Source organism: Chlorella variabilis, assembly GCF_000147415.1.
Source record: "Chlorella variabilis unplaced genomic scaffold CHLNCscaffold_15, whole genome shotgun sequence".
Classification (NCBI taxonomy): Eukaryota; Viridiplantae; Chlorophyta; class Trebouxiophyceae; order Chlorellales; family Chlorellaceae; genus Chlorella; species Chlorella variabilis.
The window spans coordinates 1174796-1188115 of NW_005435073.1; the positions used below are offsets into that span (position 1 = coordinate 1174796).

General features: G+C 71.2%; 3 protein-coding genes across 3 annotated transcripts in view; 2 read left to right on the top strand and 1 right to left on the bottom strand.

The window, feature by feature from the left end:
• Positions 1-104: 104 nt before the first annotated feature.
• CHLNCDRAFT_136247 (hypothetical protein) lies at positions 105-6262 on the top strand (the record flags this gene model as incomplete). The annotated part of the gene is made up of 12 exons (XM_005846003.1): positions 105-209; positions 385-884; positions 1010-1033; positions 1268-1625; positions 1830-1920; positions 2100-2676; positions 3108-3705; positions 3930-4462; positions 4622-5015; positions 5184-5274; positions 5442-6045; positions 6244-6262. The coding sequence occupies 12 exons, from the start codon at positions 105-107 to the stop codon at positions 6260-6262; spliced, it is 3894 nt and encodes a 1297-aa protein (XP_005846065.1).
• Positions 6263-6461: 199 nt separating this feature from the next.
• On the bottom strand, positions 6462-9210 carry CHLNCDRAFT_136248 (hypothetical protein; the record flags this gene model as incomplete). Its single annotated transcript, XM_005846143.1, has 6 exons — positions 6462-6764; positions 6977-7051; positions 7285-7471; positions 7746-7822; positions 8021-8330; positions 8639-9210. The coding sequence occupies 6 exons, from the start codon at positions 9208-9210 to the stop codon at positions 6462-6464; spliced, it is 1524 nt and encodes a 507-aa protein (XP_005846205.1).
• Positions 9211-9617: 407 nt separating this feature from the next.
• Positions 9618-13320, top strand: part of CHLNCDRAFT_136249 (hypothetical protein) — a gene marked incomplete at both ends in the record, with an annotated part of 4465 nt that continues 762 nt past the window's right edge. Inside the window, 11 exons of the mRNA XM_005846004.1 lie at positions 9618-9977; positions 10100-10354; positions 10580-10658; positions 10804-10832; positions 11016-11137; positions 11393-11519; positions 11656-11742; positions 11956-12073; positions 12517-12595; positions 12764-12824; positions 13003-13221. Coding sequence (XP_005846066.1) covers positions 9618-9977; positions 10100-10354; positions 10580-10658; positions 10804-10832; positions 11016-11137; positions 11393-11519; positions 11656-11742; positions 11956-12073; positions 12517-12595; positions 12764-12824; positions 13003-13221 — 1536 coding nt within the window. The remainder of the gene's footprint in view (positions 9978-10099; positions 10355-10579; positions 10659-10803; positions 10833-11015; positions 11138-11392; positions 11520-11655; positions 11743-11955; positions 12074-12516; positions 12596-12763; positions 12825-13002; positions 13222-13320) is intronic.

Below are 13320 nucleotides of genomic sequence, written 5' to 3' on the forward strand. Positions count from 1 at the left end.
CCGGCGGCGGGGTCAGCCTGGCCTTTGGGTCTGACGATGTGCCCACGCTGGCGTTCAGCGATCAAGACGCCCAGCAGCCAGCGGCGCCGGGCCGGCTGACCGTCATGCAGTTCAACGGCCGCAGTTGGGCAGTGTACGGCGCCAGCCGCGTGTCGCCTGCCGGCTGCTCGCTCCCCTCGCTGGCACTCGACTCTGGCAACCTGCCCTGGGTGGGCCATGCTGCCGGCTCTCACACCCGCCGTCCAGGCTGCCCGCTTGTTGGTCCCGGCCAGCTGCCTGTGCAGGCCTGCGCCCTTCCCCCCTCAGCACCAGCACCTAGGCAGCGAGCAGAGCAGGGGCGGAGCCCGCCACTTGAGCTCTGCCTGCCGCCGCCGCACCCTGCAGGTGTCCTGCCAGTCCACCAACAAGAGCGTGGTGGTGATGCGGCACACGGGCGCCTCCTGGCAGGCGCTGCCCGTGCCCTCTCCCGCGCGCGCCGGCTGGCTGCAGCTGGCCCTGGACTCTGCAGACACGCCGTACCTGGCGGCAATCGACGACGATGTGCCCAACCAGGCGCTGCTGCTGCGATACGACGGCGCCGCCTGGCTGCAGCTGCCCCTCCTGCCCGCGCCCAACGGCGTGTACCCTCTCAACACGCTGGCGCTGGCCATCAGCGCCGCCGACGTGCCTCACATCGCCCTGCAGCGCGGCTTCCAGCAGCCGCCCGACCACTCCGTGTGGCGCTGGGAGGCGGCGGGAGGCGGGCAGTGGCTTACCGTCGGGCCCAGCGACGCTACGCCCATCACACCCTCAGCAGACTTCCCCTGGCTGTCCCTGGCGTTCGACGCCTCCAACCTGCCGGTGGTGGCTTTCAAGGACCAGGCTGCCGCCACCGTGAAGATCTGGTGAGGCTGGCGGTGGGGAGTTGAGGCTGGCGGTGGGGAGCGCTGCTGGAGCAGCGCAGTGCGCCACGGCCCGACGGATCCTGTGCCGCCCTGCTGACACTCTCGTTGGCTCCCGCCGCTTGCAGGACCGACTCCAAGCAGCAAACCGGGTAAGCTGCACCCAGGCAGGCGTTCCAAGGGCCCGCGGACGCACCGGGGCTGGTATTGCCAGGCATTGTGTGGTTCTGCCAACCCGGCACATGCTGCGGCGGGAGATGCTGGGCTCGGCCTTGCTGACATTGCTTCAACCTGCTTCTGGCGCTGAGTTGAGGCTGGACAGGCATCCCACCTGTCTGAGGCTTGCAGGAGCGCCACCCCTCCTCTGCTCCCCGCTTGTCCTGCAGCTGGAGCAACTTTGGGCAGGCCTTTCCCAGCTCCAGCGACGGCCCCGCCAGCGTGCTCGCCGTCGGCGTAGCCCTGGACAGCGCCGGCGTGCCGCTGGTTGCGGTGGTCGACGCCCAGCTGGCCTCCCGCGTCTCCGTGTACAAGTTCGGTAACAGCTTCACCGGCTGGCGCAGGGTGGGGGATGCAGGCTTCGGCCAGCCCGCCCAGACCTCCGTCTGCCTGCGCCTCGACTCTAAGGATGCGCCGCACGTCGCCGTGAACCAGGCGGTGTGGCGGCTGGCGGCCGACTCCTGGCAGCAGCTGGGCCCGCTGTTTGCGGCGGCGCCAACATCCGGCGTCAGCCTGGCTCTGGACGGGGTGAGGGTTGCTGATGGGGGAGAAAACGTGGCTGCTTGCATCCAAGCACATGCGCCGATTCCTGCGCTGCCAGGGCGGCTTCGGAGGCTGGCGGCGGCGTAGGCTGCCCTTCCCATCGCTGCTCCAGCGCAGGCGCAGCCGGTGGTTTGTCCTTGCCTCCCCATACCCCACACGCCACGCCCACACACACACCCTGCAATGCAGCTGGATGTGCCGCTCGTGGCATTCAAGGATGGGGTGGCGGGCGTGTCGGTGGTGCGCTGGAACGGCCGCCGCTGGCCCGTGCTTGGCGCAGGTGAGCCGTCGCCGGGAGGCCCATTGCCAAGCAAGGCTGCCCCTTCTGCTCTCAGGCGGTGTACGGAGGGGCCGGCAAGGCTGGGAACATGTTTTTGAGCTTGGTGTCCTATCCCCACCGACCCGCCCATGCACACATGGGCACCATCCCCACACACTCTCCGCCTGCCCAACGTGCAGCCGGCTTCCTGCCTGCCAACGCCGCCCTCGGGCCGCGCTCTCTGGCTGTCGAGACCGCCACCCAGCTGCCCTGCGTGGCTGCCTGGGTGGGGCCCTCCGTCGACCCCTCCGCTGCCCGCGTCTTGTGCTTCGACCCGGGCAGCGGCTGGGCCGCGCTGGGCGGCGCCATCCCGGTGCCGCCTGCCGCCTCGCCGCCCCAGGTGGAGCTGGCTCTGGACGGCCAGGACCAGCCCGTGCTGGCCATCAACCAGCCCGCCGGCAACGCAACGCTGTACGGCTACAGCGCTGGCGGCGCCAGCTGGGCGGCCCTGGGGCCCAGCCTGCCGGGCCTGGCAGCAGATGGCGACTTCAGCATGGCCCTGGGCCCCGGCGGCATACCCTACCTGGCCGTCCAGGCGCCGTCCGCCGTCATCTTCACCCCCGTGCACCGCCTGCTGGGCGGCGGCTGGGAGGCGCTGGACGGCGACCCCTTCATCAAAGGCACACCCGCCCCCACCAGCCTCTCCCTGGTTCTCAGCAGCAGGGGACAGGTGGTGGCCGCATTCCGTGACGCCGACCGCGCCAAGGTCGCCACCTGGTGAGAGCACCGCCGCCGCTGGCGCCGCCGCGGGCCGCTGATCGCCACGGCCCTGCAGCAGTGTGCCCAGACTGGGTGCATGACAGCGCCCGCCCGCACCCTGCTGCACAGTGGCCGAGCCAGGCTGACGCCCCAGCTGCCGCGCCCCTGGCTCCTCCTCACCGTGTGTTGCAGGGTGCCTCCAGACCCCTTGCCCTCGCCGCCGCCCTCTCCCCCAAGCCCTGCCCCACCCTCCCCCGCTCCGCCATCGCCCTTCCCGCCGCCACCCAGCCCGCCGCCACCCTCCCCCTCGCCGCCCTTGCCGCCTCCTCCCAGGCGAGCCAGCTGGCTGCTTGTGCTTGAAGGCGCGTGCTCTCGGGCAAGCTGCTGCAGCTTGCCCGGCTCACACCACGCTCCGTACTGCCCCACGCTGGCTCCCCCTGCCGCTGCAGCCCGTCGCCGCCCGGCCAGCCTGTGGCGCGCACACCCGGCTGGGGCCTGCTGGGGGCCCGCCAGTTCAGCAGCCTGCAGCAGCTGTTCCGCGTCAGGCTGGCAGTACACAAGCCCACCGACACCTTCTACGTCGCCTACCTCAATAGCACCGTGGGCAACACCCAGGTCCGCCGCTGGGACGGCTTTGATTGGCTGGCGATGGGGCCGCCCGGCGGCATCACACCCGGCCTCGCCACCCGCCTCTCCCTCGCCGTGGACGGTGCCGGGCAGCCGCACCTGGCGTTCGCCGACGTCTCCCAGGGAAGCCGTGCCAGCGTGATGCGCTACACGGCCGCCACCGGGCAGTGGGCTTACCTGGGACCGCCAGGCTTCAGCCAGGGTGCCACCGGCGGCGAGGTCAGCCTGGCCTTTGGGTCTGACGATGTGCCCACGTTGGCGTTCAGCGATCAAGACGCCCAGCAGCCAGCGGCGCCGGGCCGGCTGACCGTCATGCGGTTCAGCGGCGGCGCCTGGGGGGCGGTGGGAGGCGCCAGCCGCGTGTCGCCTGCCGGCTGCGTCAACCCAACGCTGGCGCTCGACTCTGGCAACCTGCCCTGGGTGGGTGTGGGCAGGCCCTGGGCTCTCCAGCTGCTGCTCTCTGCCCCAGCCCTACCTGGCTGATGCTCCTGCCGCATATTCACCTCCCTGCGACCTCCCCTCGTGCCTGCCTGCCTGCCGGCTGGCTTCCGGCCCGCGCACTTTGCCCTGTCGCCTCCATGTGCAGCGCGCGCCCGCCTGAACAAGAGCGACTTACGTCTGCTGGCGCCCCGCTCCCCCTGCAGGTCTCCTGCCAGTCGTCTGACAGCCTGACGCAGGGCGTCAACAACACCGCGGCGGTGATGCGGTACACCGGCTTCGCCTGGGCCTCCCTGGGTGCCAGCACCCTGCCCAACCGCACCGGCTGGCTGCAGCTGGCCCTGGATTCTGCAGACACGCCGTACCTGGGTGTCACCAACCTGAACAGCCCTGGGCAGGCGCTGCTGCTCCAGTACAACTCCAGCGACGACACCTGGCTGCAGCTGGCCCCGGTGCCCACCCCCACCAGCGTCTACCCCAGCACAAGCCTGGAGCTGGCGATCAACGGCTTTGACGTGCCTCACATCGCCCTGCAGCAGGGCGCGTTCGGCGGCGCGACCAACCAGACGGTGTGGCGCTGGGAGGCGGGAGGCGGCGGGCAGTGGGTTGGCTTGGGGTCCCCCGACGCCCCGCCCATCTCTCCCTCCACTGACTTGCCCTGGTTCTCTCTGGCCTTTGATGCCTCCAACCTGCCGGTGGTGGCCTTCAAGGACCAGAGAAGCGTGAGCGTGGTGATCTGGTGAGGGGGCAGGGCCGGCGGCGGCTGCCCAGCGCTGCCGACAAGTGCTGAGCGCAGGCAGGGCACGGCCCACGCCATGCGTGCCGCTGGCTTTGCAGCCTGCCTGGGGAGCCGCCGGCGCCTCACCGCGCCTCACGCTGCCCGCCGCTTGCGTTGCAGGACTGACTACAAGCCGCTTGCGGGCTGGGGACACATCGGGCAGGCCTTCCCCAGCTTCAACGACGGCCTAACCAGCGTGCAACGGGTGGAGGTCGCGCTGGACAGCGCCGGCGTGCCGGTGGTGGCGGTGATCGACGCCCAGCTGGCCTCCCGCGTTTCCGTGTACAAGTACGGCAACTTCTGGGACGGCTGGCAGCGCCTGGGGGCCCCAGGCTTCACCCAGCCCTCCCAGACCGCCCTGTGCCTGCGCCTCGACTCCCAAAACGTGCCGCACGTCGCCGTGAACCAGGCGGTGTGGCGGTTTGGCGGCGGCGCCTCGGGGCCGGTGTGGCAGCAGCTGGGACCCGCCTTCTCTGCTGGCCCCACCTCAGGCGTCAGCCTGGCGCTGGACGAGGTGAGGCACCGGCTCGGCCAAGCTGCCGCATGCCCCGACTGCAGAGTGTGGAATGGCTGCTTGAGGAGAGGTCTCCAGCCTCGCTGCCTGCGGTATCATGCCACGCAGTATCCCGCAGGCGTCCGCCTCACGCCTGCTCCTTGCGCCTGCACCTGGCTGCCCCTGCAGGCCGGCACCCCTTATGTGGCGTTCAAGGATGGGGTGGCTGGCGTGTCGGTGGTGCGCTGGAACGGCCGCCGCTGGCCCGTGCTCGGCGCAGGTGAGCCCTCGCCTCGCGCCTGCCCACTGCCTGCCGCTACTTGCACCAGCTGGCCGCTGCGCCTTGCCATGCAAGACCAGGATCTGCTGTTATGGCCGCTGCTGGTCCAGCGCTGGCCAGGAGACCCCTCCCCTCCCGCTGACGGCCTGGCCGCCGCCGACGTGCAGGCCCCCTCTGGAATGCCAGCGCCGTCACCTTCACCCGCTCCCTGGCCCTCCAGCCCGCCTCCCAGCTGCCCTGCGTGGCGGCCTGGGCGCCGTCCCCCAGCTCCCCCAACGGCACCGCCGGCCTGCGCTGCTTCACCGGCACCGGGTGGTCCCCAGACGACCCCCTCCCGCTGCCGCCCGCACCCTATGGCGCGCTGCTGAAGCTGGAGCTGGCGATCGACGCCGCCGGCGGGCGCCTGCTGGGCCTGCAGCAGCCCTTCTCGGGCTCCCCCGCCGGCATCAGCCTGCTGGCCTTCTCCGCCGGCCCCGGCGCGGGCGGGTGGAGCCAGGCGGGCGCCGGCGTGCAGGCGGGGATGGGCCCGGGCGCAGACTTCAGCCTGGCGCTCGACTCCGCCGGCTCCCCGCTGGCCATCTTCCAGGCCGACCTCACATCCACCTATACAGACGTGCAGCGGCTGGTCGGCGGCACCTTTGGGCCGCTGGCGGGCAGCCCCTTCATCCGGGGCGTCGCGCCGCCCACCAGCGTGTCGCTGGCCGTCGATGGGCTGGACCAGGTGGTGGTGGCGTACCGCTTGTCGGGGGTCCAGGCGAGGGTGGCCATCTGGTGAGTGTGTGTGTGGGGGGGTGGCGGCCGCCCGGCAGCGACCTGCGCTTCGCTTGGCTGGGCAGGGCACTGGCTGTGTTTGCTGTTGGCCTGCGACCACCTGTGAGAGCTGACCCCGCCTGTCAGTTCCGGCGCTCCCGGCTTTGCCAACCCAGCATCTCACACCACACCTCGTTGCTTTGCCGCCCCGTGATGCAGGGTGCCGCCCGCATCCTGACCAGGCCACGCCCTGCTCACCCATGCCCAGCAGAGGAGCACCACGCTCGTGGCTGTCGCCGCCCCTGCACCGCTGCCCTGCAGCGACTCTTTTGCTTGCTGTTTGCTACATTTGTGGGGTGCCCCGTGCTACCGAATCGTGTAAGAATGCATGGGGTGCGGCCAGAGGTAGGCTCATCCGCGCTCCACCGCTCCAGCTGCTACGCATGCGGCTCTCCGCCCCGCAGCTGCCGCCCTGTGCTGTGCCGCCGCGCCGCCGCCTGCCCCTCCAGCGCACGGCGCTGGCGGCGCCTCTGCCGCCGCTCCGCTTTCAGCCGGCCCTGGCGCTCGGAGCAGCGGTCGCGCCAGTCCAGCAGTACACCCCGTACCGCCAGCGGCCGGTTGCTGATGGCGGCGTTCAGGTTTGCCTCCAGCGCTCGGTGCAGGTCCCGCGGGGAGTCCACCGTCCAGGCCAGCACCGGCTTGCCCAGCTGCGCGGCAGCCGCGAAGAAGCTGTCTGCCATCTGCGGAGGCGCAGCGGGGGCGGCAGAGGGCCGGGAGGTGATGGACGGGAGGTCTAGCGATGCAGCAGCACATGCGTTCCCGACAGCCCCAGCAGCAGCTGTGCCGCGGCAGCAGCAGGACAGCAGTGTGACAGACAGAAGCACTTGCCGTGCCGCTGCCTGGCAGCCAGCATGGCAGCCAGCCGGCCGCTCCCTTCTCTTCTCCTGCCCACCTTGATGGAAGGGCCCAGCAGCGCAAACGGCTCCAGCTCCTCGGCAGGCAGCGCAGGGTTGGCATCGTCTCGGTCCTGCAGGCGGGGGCAGGCGGGCGGGCGGGCCAGCCAGGGCAGCAGCGATCCCGTCGGTGCAGGGGCGCATGGCGCCGGCCGCGTATGCTTGCTGCCGGCCACCCCGCCCCATCCTCCCAACCCTCCCCGCGGCACCCAGAGCACCACACACTCTCCCCGCTCCCCTCCACTCTCTCCTCTCTCTGCCTCCCTCTCCCCTCCCCTCCCCCCTGCTCCGCTACCGCCCGACTCACCATGTACCCCCGGATCAGCGGCCCGCCCCAGCGCGTCTGGTTCAGCACCAGCACCAGCTGCTGCGGCGCGGCCACAAACAGGGCCACGTGCGCCTCGGCATCCACCGCCGCCGCCGCCGCCGCCACCGAGTTGATGGTATCGGGGTTGTAGGCCTCGCCCTTCAGGTCCATCAGCAGCACGGGCAGCCTGGAGGGAGGCGGGGGGGGGAGGGGAGGGGGGGGGCGAGGGAGGGGAGGGGGGAGGGAGGCAGGGGAGGGAGGGAGGGAGGTGGGGCAGGGAGGGAGGCAGGCAGGGAGGCAGGAAGGGAGGGAGTGGGGGGCAAGCCTGGGCGCGGGAAGGGCCAAGCGCCGGACCGGGTGTGTGCCAGAGCCCCAGAGCGGGACAGCCTGGCGGGCGAGGCGGCGGGCACGCGTGGCTTCGGGGCCCCAACCCGGCTGGGTTCCAGGCTGGGCCCACTCACTGCTCGTAGTCTGGCGCGTGCTGCCCCTGCCCCGGCTTCCACAGCAGGCCCGACTGCTCCAGCAGCGCAGCAAACACCTGCGGGGCCGCGGGCGGGGGTCGGGAGGGGCGGCGAGGGTGGCGCGCACACCCAAGAGCTCGCCCTGGAGCCCCTCCAGCCCACGAGACACAAGATATTCACACTCGCCACACCATTGTATGCACTACCTGCCAAGCGCCCTCCCACCTCACCACACACACGCACCCAAACGCACACCCACACCCTCACACCCACACCTTGATCAGCGCGTCCGCCGTGGGGAAGCGCTCCTCGTCGGCCCCCGCCGCCCGCAGCTCCGCCAGGCTCCACTGCCCCAGCGGCGGCGGCCCCCCGGCGGCCTGCCCCGCGGCCCCCGCCGCCAGCGCCGCCTGCAGGTCGTCCGGGTGTGAGGCCACCAGCTGCCCGTCCCGCGTCTGCACAAAGTCGATGTCGTAGCAGCTGACGCCGCCCTTGTGCAGCACAGAGTAGGCTGAGAGGGAGCCGGGGGGGACCCCCTCCACAGCCAGCCGCCCGCGGTGGGAGCACACGCGCAGCTGCTCGGCGCGGCTGCAGGGGTGAGGCCAGGCGGGCGGGCGGGGCGGCGGGGGCGGCGAGGTGGGAGGTGGGATGGGCAGCATCTCGGGCGTGCAGCGGGACCGGCGGGCTGCGCCGCTGGGCAACAAAACGGTGGCAGGCTGGCCAGTTGCAGCCGACACAAGGGGATGAGGCTTGAGCATGCATGCATGCATCCGGCCCCTGACAGTCGGTTCCGTGCCCTGCCTGCAGCCAGCCCAGCCTCTGCCAACCGGCGACAAACGCGACACAAACACCAATCCCACATGCTCCCCACCACCCACCCCGCCCCCGCCACTCACGCGCACGCCTCGCTGCTCAGCTTGTTGAACCACTCCCGCTCATCCTCCATGCCCGGCAGCTGCGCCGACGCCGACGCCGACGCCTGCTGCGGCTTCTGCTCCGCCGCCAGCGCCGCCTGCTGCTGCCCCTTGGCCTGCTGCCGCGCCGTCGCCTGCACCTGCGCGTCGAGCAGCTGCTGCTGGGCTTGAGCCTTGCCCGCCGCTGCCGCTGCCGCTGCCGCGCCTGCGGCGATGGCGCCGCCGTCCGGGTCGCCGCCGCCCTGCTGCTGCTGCTGCTGCTGCGTGGCGCCCGGCTGCTGCACCAGGTGCCCAGCGCCCGCGGCTTCCAGCAGCGCGTTGACCCGCTGCTGCGCGGCGGCGCGGCCCCCAGGAAGGTCCGCCTCCTCCACTGCCGCTCTTGTCGCATGGCGGTGCCGCCGCCCGCCGCCTTGCATCACCCAGGCAAACAGCAGGCCCAGCGCAGCGGCCACGACCGACACCCACAGCCGCTGCTGCCGCGTCAGCGGCGGCGACCGCCGGCTCCGGCCCCCAGCCCTGCCGTTTGGGCGGCTGTAGTCGGGAGGGCTGACCATGCGGGGAGCTTGTCTGGAGAAGGCCGGAGGCTGCGCGAGAAGGGCTGGCAACGCCTTCTGAACAATCAGGCCCGGCGTCTTGATGGGGCCCGCACGTCTGAGTTGCGACTCGTGGACGCACAGCAGGGACTGATGCGGGCGACAGGCAATGCACAGGCGCGAGTTGGAGCCTTCATAGAATGTTGGTGCAGTACGTCCGTACGCGTTGCTCCGCCAGGTTGGGACAGGCGGCGCCTGCTACATGCCGCGTGCAGCTCAGTGGCACATGCATTGGTGCTTGATCGCTGCTGGGCAGCGGCACATGCAAATTCAATCAATGACTCCACCCGTGACCTCTTCTGGCTCCCCCTGCATTCGCCGCCGGTCTTGATTTGGTCGGGCGCGACGCTCAAGAGCGTGCGAGTAGTATGGCAGGCGGACGGGAGTGGGAGGAGGAAAGCGAGGCTGAGCCTTCCGACGCCTCGGACTTCGAACCCTCGGCTGCAGCCTCCAGCGAGGATGAGGACGAAGAGATGGGGCAGGGCGAGGAGGAGGAGGAGGAGGACGGCGGCGCGGCCGGCGACGGCGAGGGCGCCGCCGAGCGCCCCGCCACGCAGGCGGAGCTGGAGGAGCGGCGCCAGCAGAACATCCGTGCCATGGTCAGCGGCACGGGGCTGGCCCTGCGGCGCCAGGCCCTCCTGCCCAGGATGCTCACCGTGCAGCAGGTGGCGGTGGTGCTGCGCCGGCCCTTCAAGTCCCCGCACCCAAACGCGCCCGCGGTCTCCCAGGTGGGCTGCCCTGCCCCTCTGCCCCTCAGCCTCAGGCTGCACACTACCCTGCCTCCACCAGCGCAGCAGCAAGTGTCCCCGATCCCCGCCCCTCTGCGTCCCTGCTCCCATGCCTGCCGCAGGCTCTCAAGCGCAAGCTGGCTGCACGCAACACCTTTGTGCCCTGGGGCGGCGGCAAGTTTGTGCCCCTCAAGCTGTCCATGCCGCCCCGGGAGCCGGAGCCGCTGCCAGAGGGGGCGTCGGCGGCAGCAGCGGCAGCGGGAGCGGCGCAGCCAGCGGCGGTGGTGCTGCCGCCGGGCGTGGATCCGCTTGTGCTGTGGGCGCCGCCGGCAGGGGCAGAAGGGGAGCCTGTGCGGGTTGACGACATGCTGACCCAGGTGGGGCCCTGGCTGCCTGGCTGGTGGATGGGCTGGAGGCGGGATGGGATGGGGACGGGCTGTGATCGCATGCCCATTATGACAGGAGCCCGGGGCAGCAGCCCGCGGCGCGGCATTGGGGCGGGCGTGGCCGCCGACCAGGCCAAGCGCGGGCAGCCGTTCGCCGCCCAGCCCTGCCCCACCTCCCCATCGCTGTGTGCCGCCTCGCCGCCGGCCTGGGTGCAGTTCCTGCGCCCCCACCAGCGCGAGGGCGTGCAGTTCATGTTTGAGTGCGTCACCGGGCTGCGGTCCTTCCAGGGCCAAGGTGGGTGGGCAGGGGCTGGCTGGCTGGCGGCGATGTGTTGCCCAGCCACTGCAAGCCTTGCATCCCTGCCACGTGTCGCTTTCTGGAGTCGTTGCAGAGCATCTGGCTGAGTCATTCCCTTTCCCTGCCCGCCCCCCTGGCGCAGGCTGCATCCTGGCAGATGACATGGGCCTGGTGGGTGTGGGGAGCCTCCCCTGGGGCGCACGGCGCTCGAGCCCGGAAGCGATGCTCGCTTGGCGCTGCGGCCTTGCCGCTGCCTCTACTCTGCTTTTTGTTCATGTATCTGCGCTAGTCTAGCGGCAGCTGTCGCATGCACGGACACCCAGCCGCACGGGCGCTCTGCCTCCCTGGCTGCAGGGCAAGACGCTGCAGGGCATCAGCCTGCTGTGGACGCTGCTGAGCAGCAGGGGCCACCTGCTGCTGGGCGGCGACCCCGTCGCCAAGCGAGTCATCATCTGCTGCCCGACCTCGCTGGTGGGGTGAGTGGCCCTGCCCGCCTCTGCTTGGCCGCCTGGGTGGAGCAAGCGCGGCGCACAACATCGCCAGGAAGAGCAGCTGGGCAGTGGTGCCCGTGGCAAGGGGCAGAGCATGGGCCCCACAGGCGTGCCTGACACGGGGTGCCCGCTCGCCTCCCACCTTCCACCCTGCGTCGTCGTGCTCCCATGCTGGCTGCCCTCTCAAGTCGCATTGCCCTGCCGGGCCCGGCCGCCCTTACCACGCTTTCCTGCCCGCAGCAACTGGGACAGCGAGTGCCAGAAGTGGCTCAAGGGGCGCGTGCGCACGCTGCCGCTGTGCGAGAGCTCGCGGGACGAGGCGCTCGCCTCCATCTCCCAGTTCCTGTCGCCGCGCAACCCCTACCAGGTGTGGCGTTGCAGGCCCTGGGGCGCTGGGCGCTGGGCGACCCTGCATGGCGCTTGGCCTGGGATGCAGCGCCAGCCCTGGCGGCTGACACACACACACACACACACGCACACCACCTGGCTGTGTGCCCTGGCAGGTCATGATTGTGAGCTACGAGACGTTCCGCATCCACGCCGAGCGCTTCCAGGCCGAGGGCACCTGCGACCTGCTGATCTGTGATGAGGTGGGTGGGGGGCCACCGGCCGGGGTGGTGGCGGCCTGGGCTGGGATCACACCTGGGTTGTGGGGGCCTGGGCGGGGGGCAAACCTGCGGCTCCTGCTTGCTGTCCTTGCGTCTCTTGCCAGCGCAAGCAAGGTCAGACGCGGCCGGTCCCGCCACCCAACCGTCCCGCACCCGCCACCCCACCCATGCCTCTTACCCCCTGGCCCGCCGCAGGCGCACCGCCTGAAGAACGACGCCACGCTGACCAACCGCGCGCTGGACAGCCTGGCCTGCCGCCGCCGCGTGCTGCTCAGCGGCACCCCGCTGCAGAACCGGCTGGACGAGTTCTACGGTGGGTGGTGGTGGTGGTGGTGGTGGGGGGGGGGGGCATCTGGTGGTGGCGGCAGCTGCGGCCTCCCGGCCTGCCAGCCCTGCCAGCTGCTCTGCACGCCCGCCGGGGCTGGGAGCCATGCGCTGGCCTACGTGCCTCCCCGCCTCCCGCACCTTGGCCCACCTCCCCACCCCACCCCACCCCACCCCCTGCCCCTGCAGCCATGGTCAGCTTCTGCAACCCGGGAGTGCTGGGCTCACCCGCCCAGTTCAGGCGACACTNTGAGGCACCCATCCTGGCGGGGAGGGAGCCGGGTGAGGGCTGGGCGGCCTGGGTAGGCTGCCCGCCACTGCTGCTCTTAAACAGACGTCCAGACGGTCTGCCAGGGACCGTGGCGAGGGGGTTGTGACCTCTGCCCTCCGCCTGCCCTCTGCGCTGCGCCCCGGGGCCCGCCCCTGCCGCAGATGCGGGGGAGGGCGAGGTGGCGCTGTGCCGGGAGCGGACCACCGAGCTGTCGGCGCTGGTCAACGAGTTCATCCTGCGGTGCGCTGGTGGGGCTGTGGGGTGGGGCGCTGTGGGGTGTGGTGTGGGGTGCATAGAGGTGGGCGGTGATGATGTGTGCCTGCGGCTGGGGGAGTCTGTGGGTGCGGCTCTGGCGGTGCGAACTCCGGTGTCGACGCAACGCCTCCTGCCCCGTGCCCGCCGCTGCAGCCGCACCAACACGCTGCTGTCGGAGCACCTGCCACCAAAGGCGCGTCTGTGGGGGCGGTGTGTGGGTTGGTGGGTGGGTTGGTTGGGTGGAGGAGTTGTAGCCGGCCCTAGTAAGCCGGCTGGACTTCTTGCCTACCAACCACGTGTCCAGTAAACACTCAGCCTGAGCTGGCCTGCATGGTACAGCGCCTACCGAGCCACCTTTCCCGCCAACCTGTCACCGCCAGCCTGTGCCGCAGGTGGTGGAGATTGTGTGCTGCCGGCTGACGCCGCTGCAGCGCGCCCTGTACTGCCACTTTTTGGAGTCCAAGGCCGCGGCCGCGCTGTTTGCCACACAGAAGGCGGCCCGCGTGCTGTCGGCCATCACCTCGCTGCGCAAGCTGCTCAACCACCCCAAGCTCATCTGGGACGCGCTCAACAGGCGCGCCGCGCTTTCCTCCCTGCTGCGCCCTTGGGGCGTCCTTGCAGCAGGGAGGGGGCCTGTCTGGAGGGGCCCTGCCAGAGGCTGCAGCCCCTTGGGCACTGTGTTGGGTCTGGCAGTGCACCGCTGGCTGCAT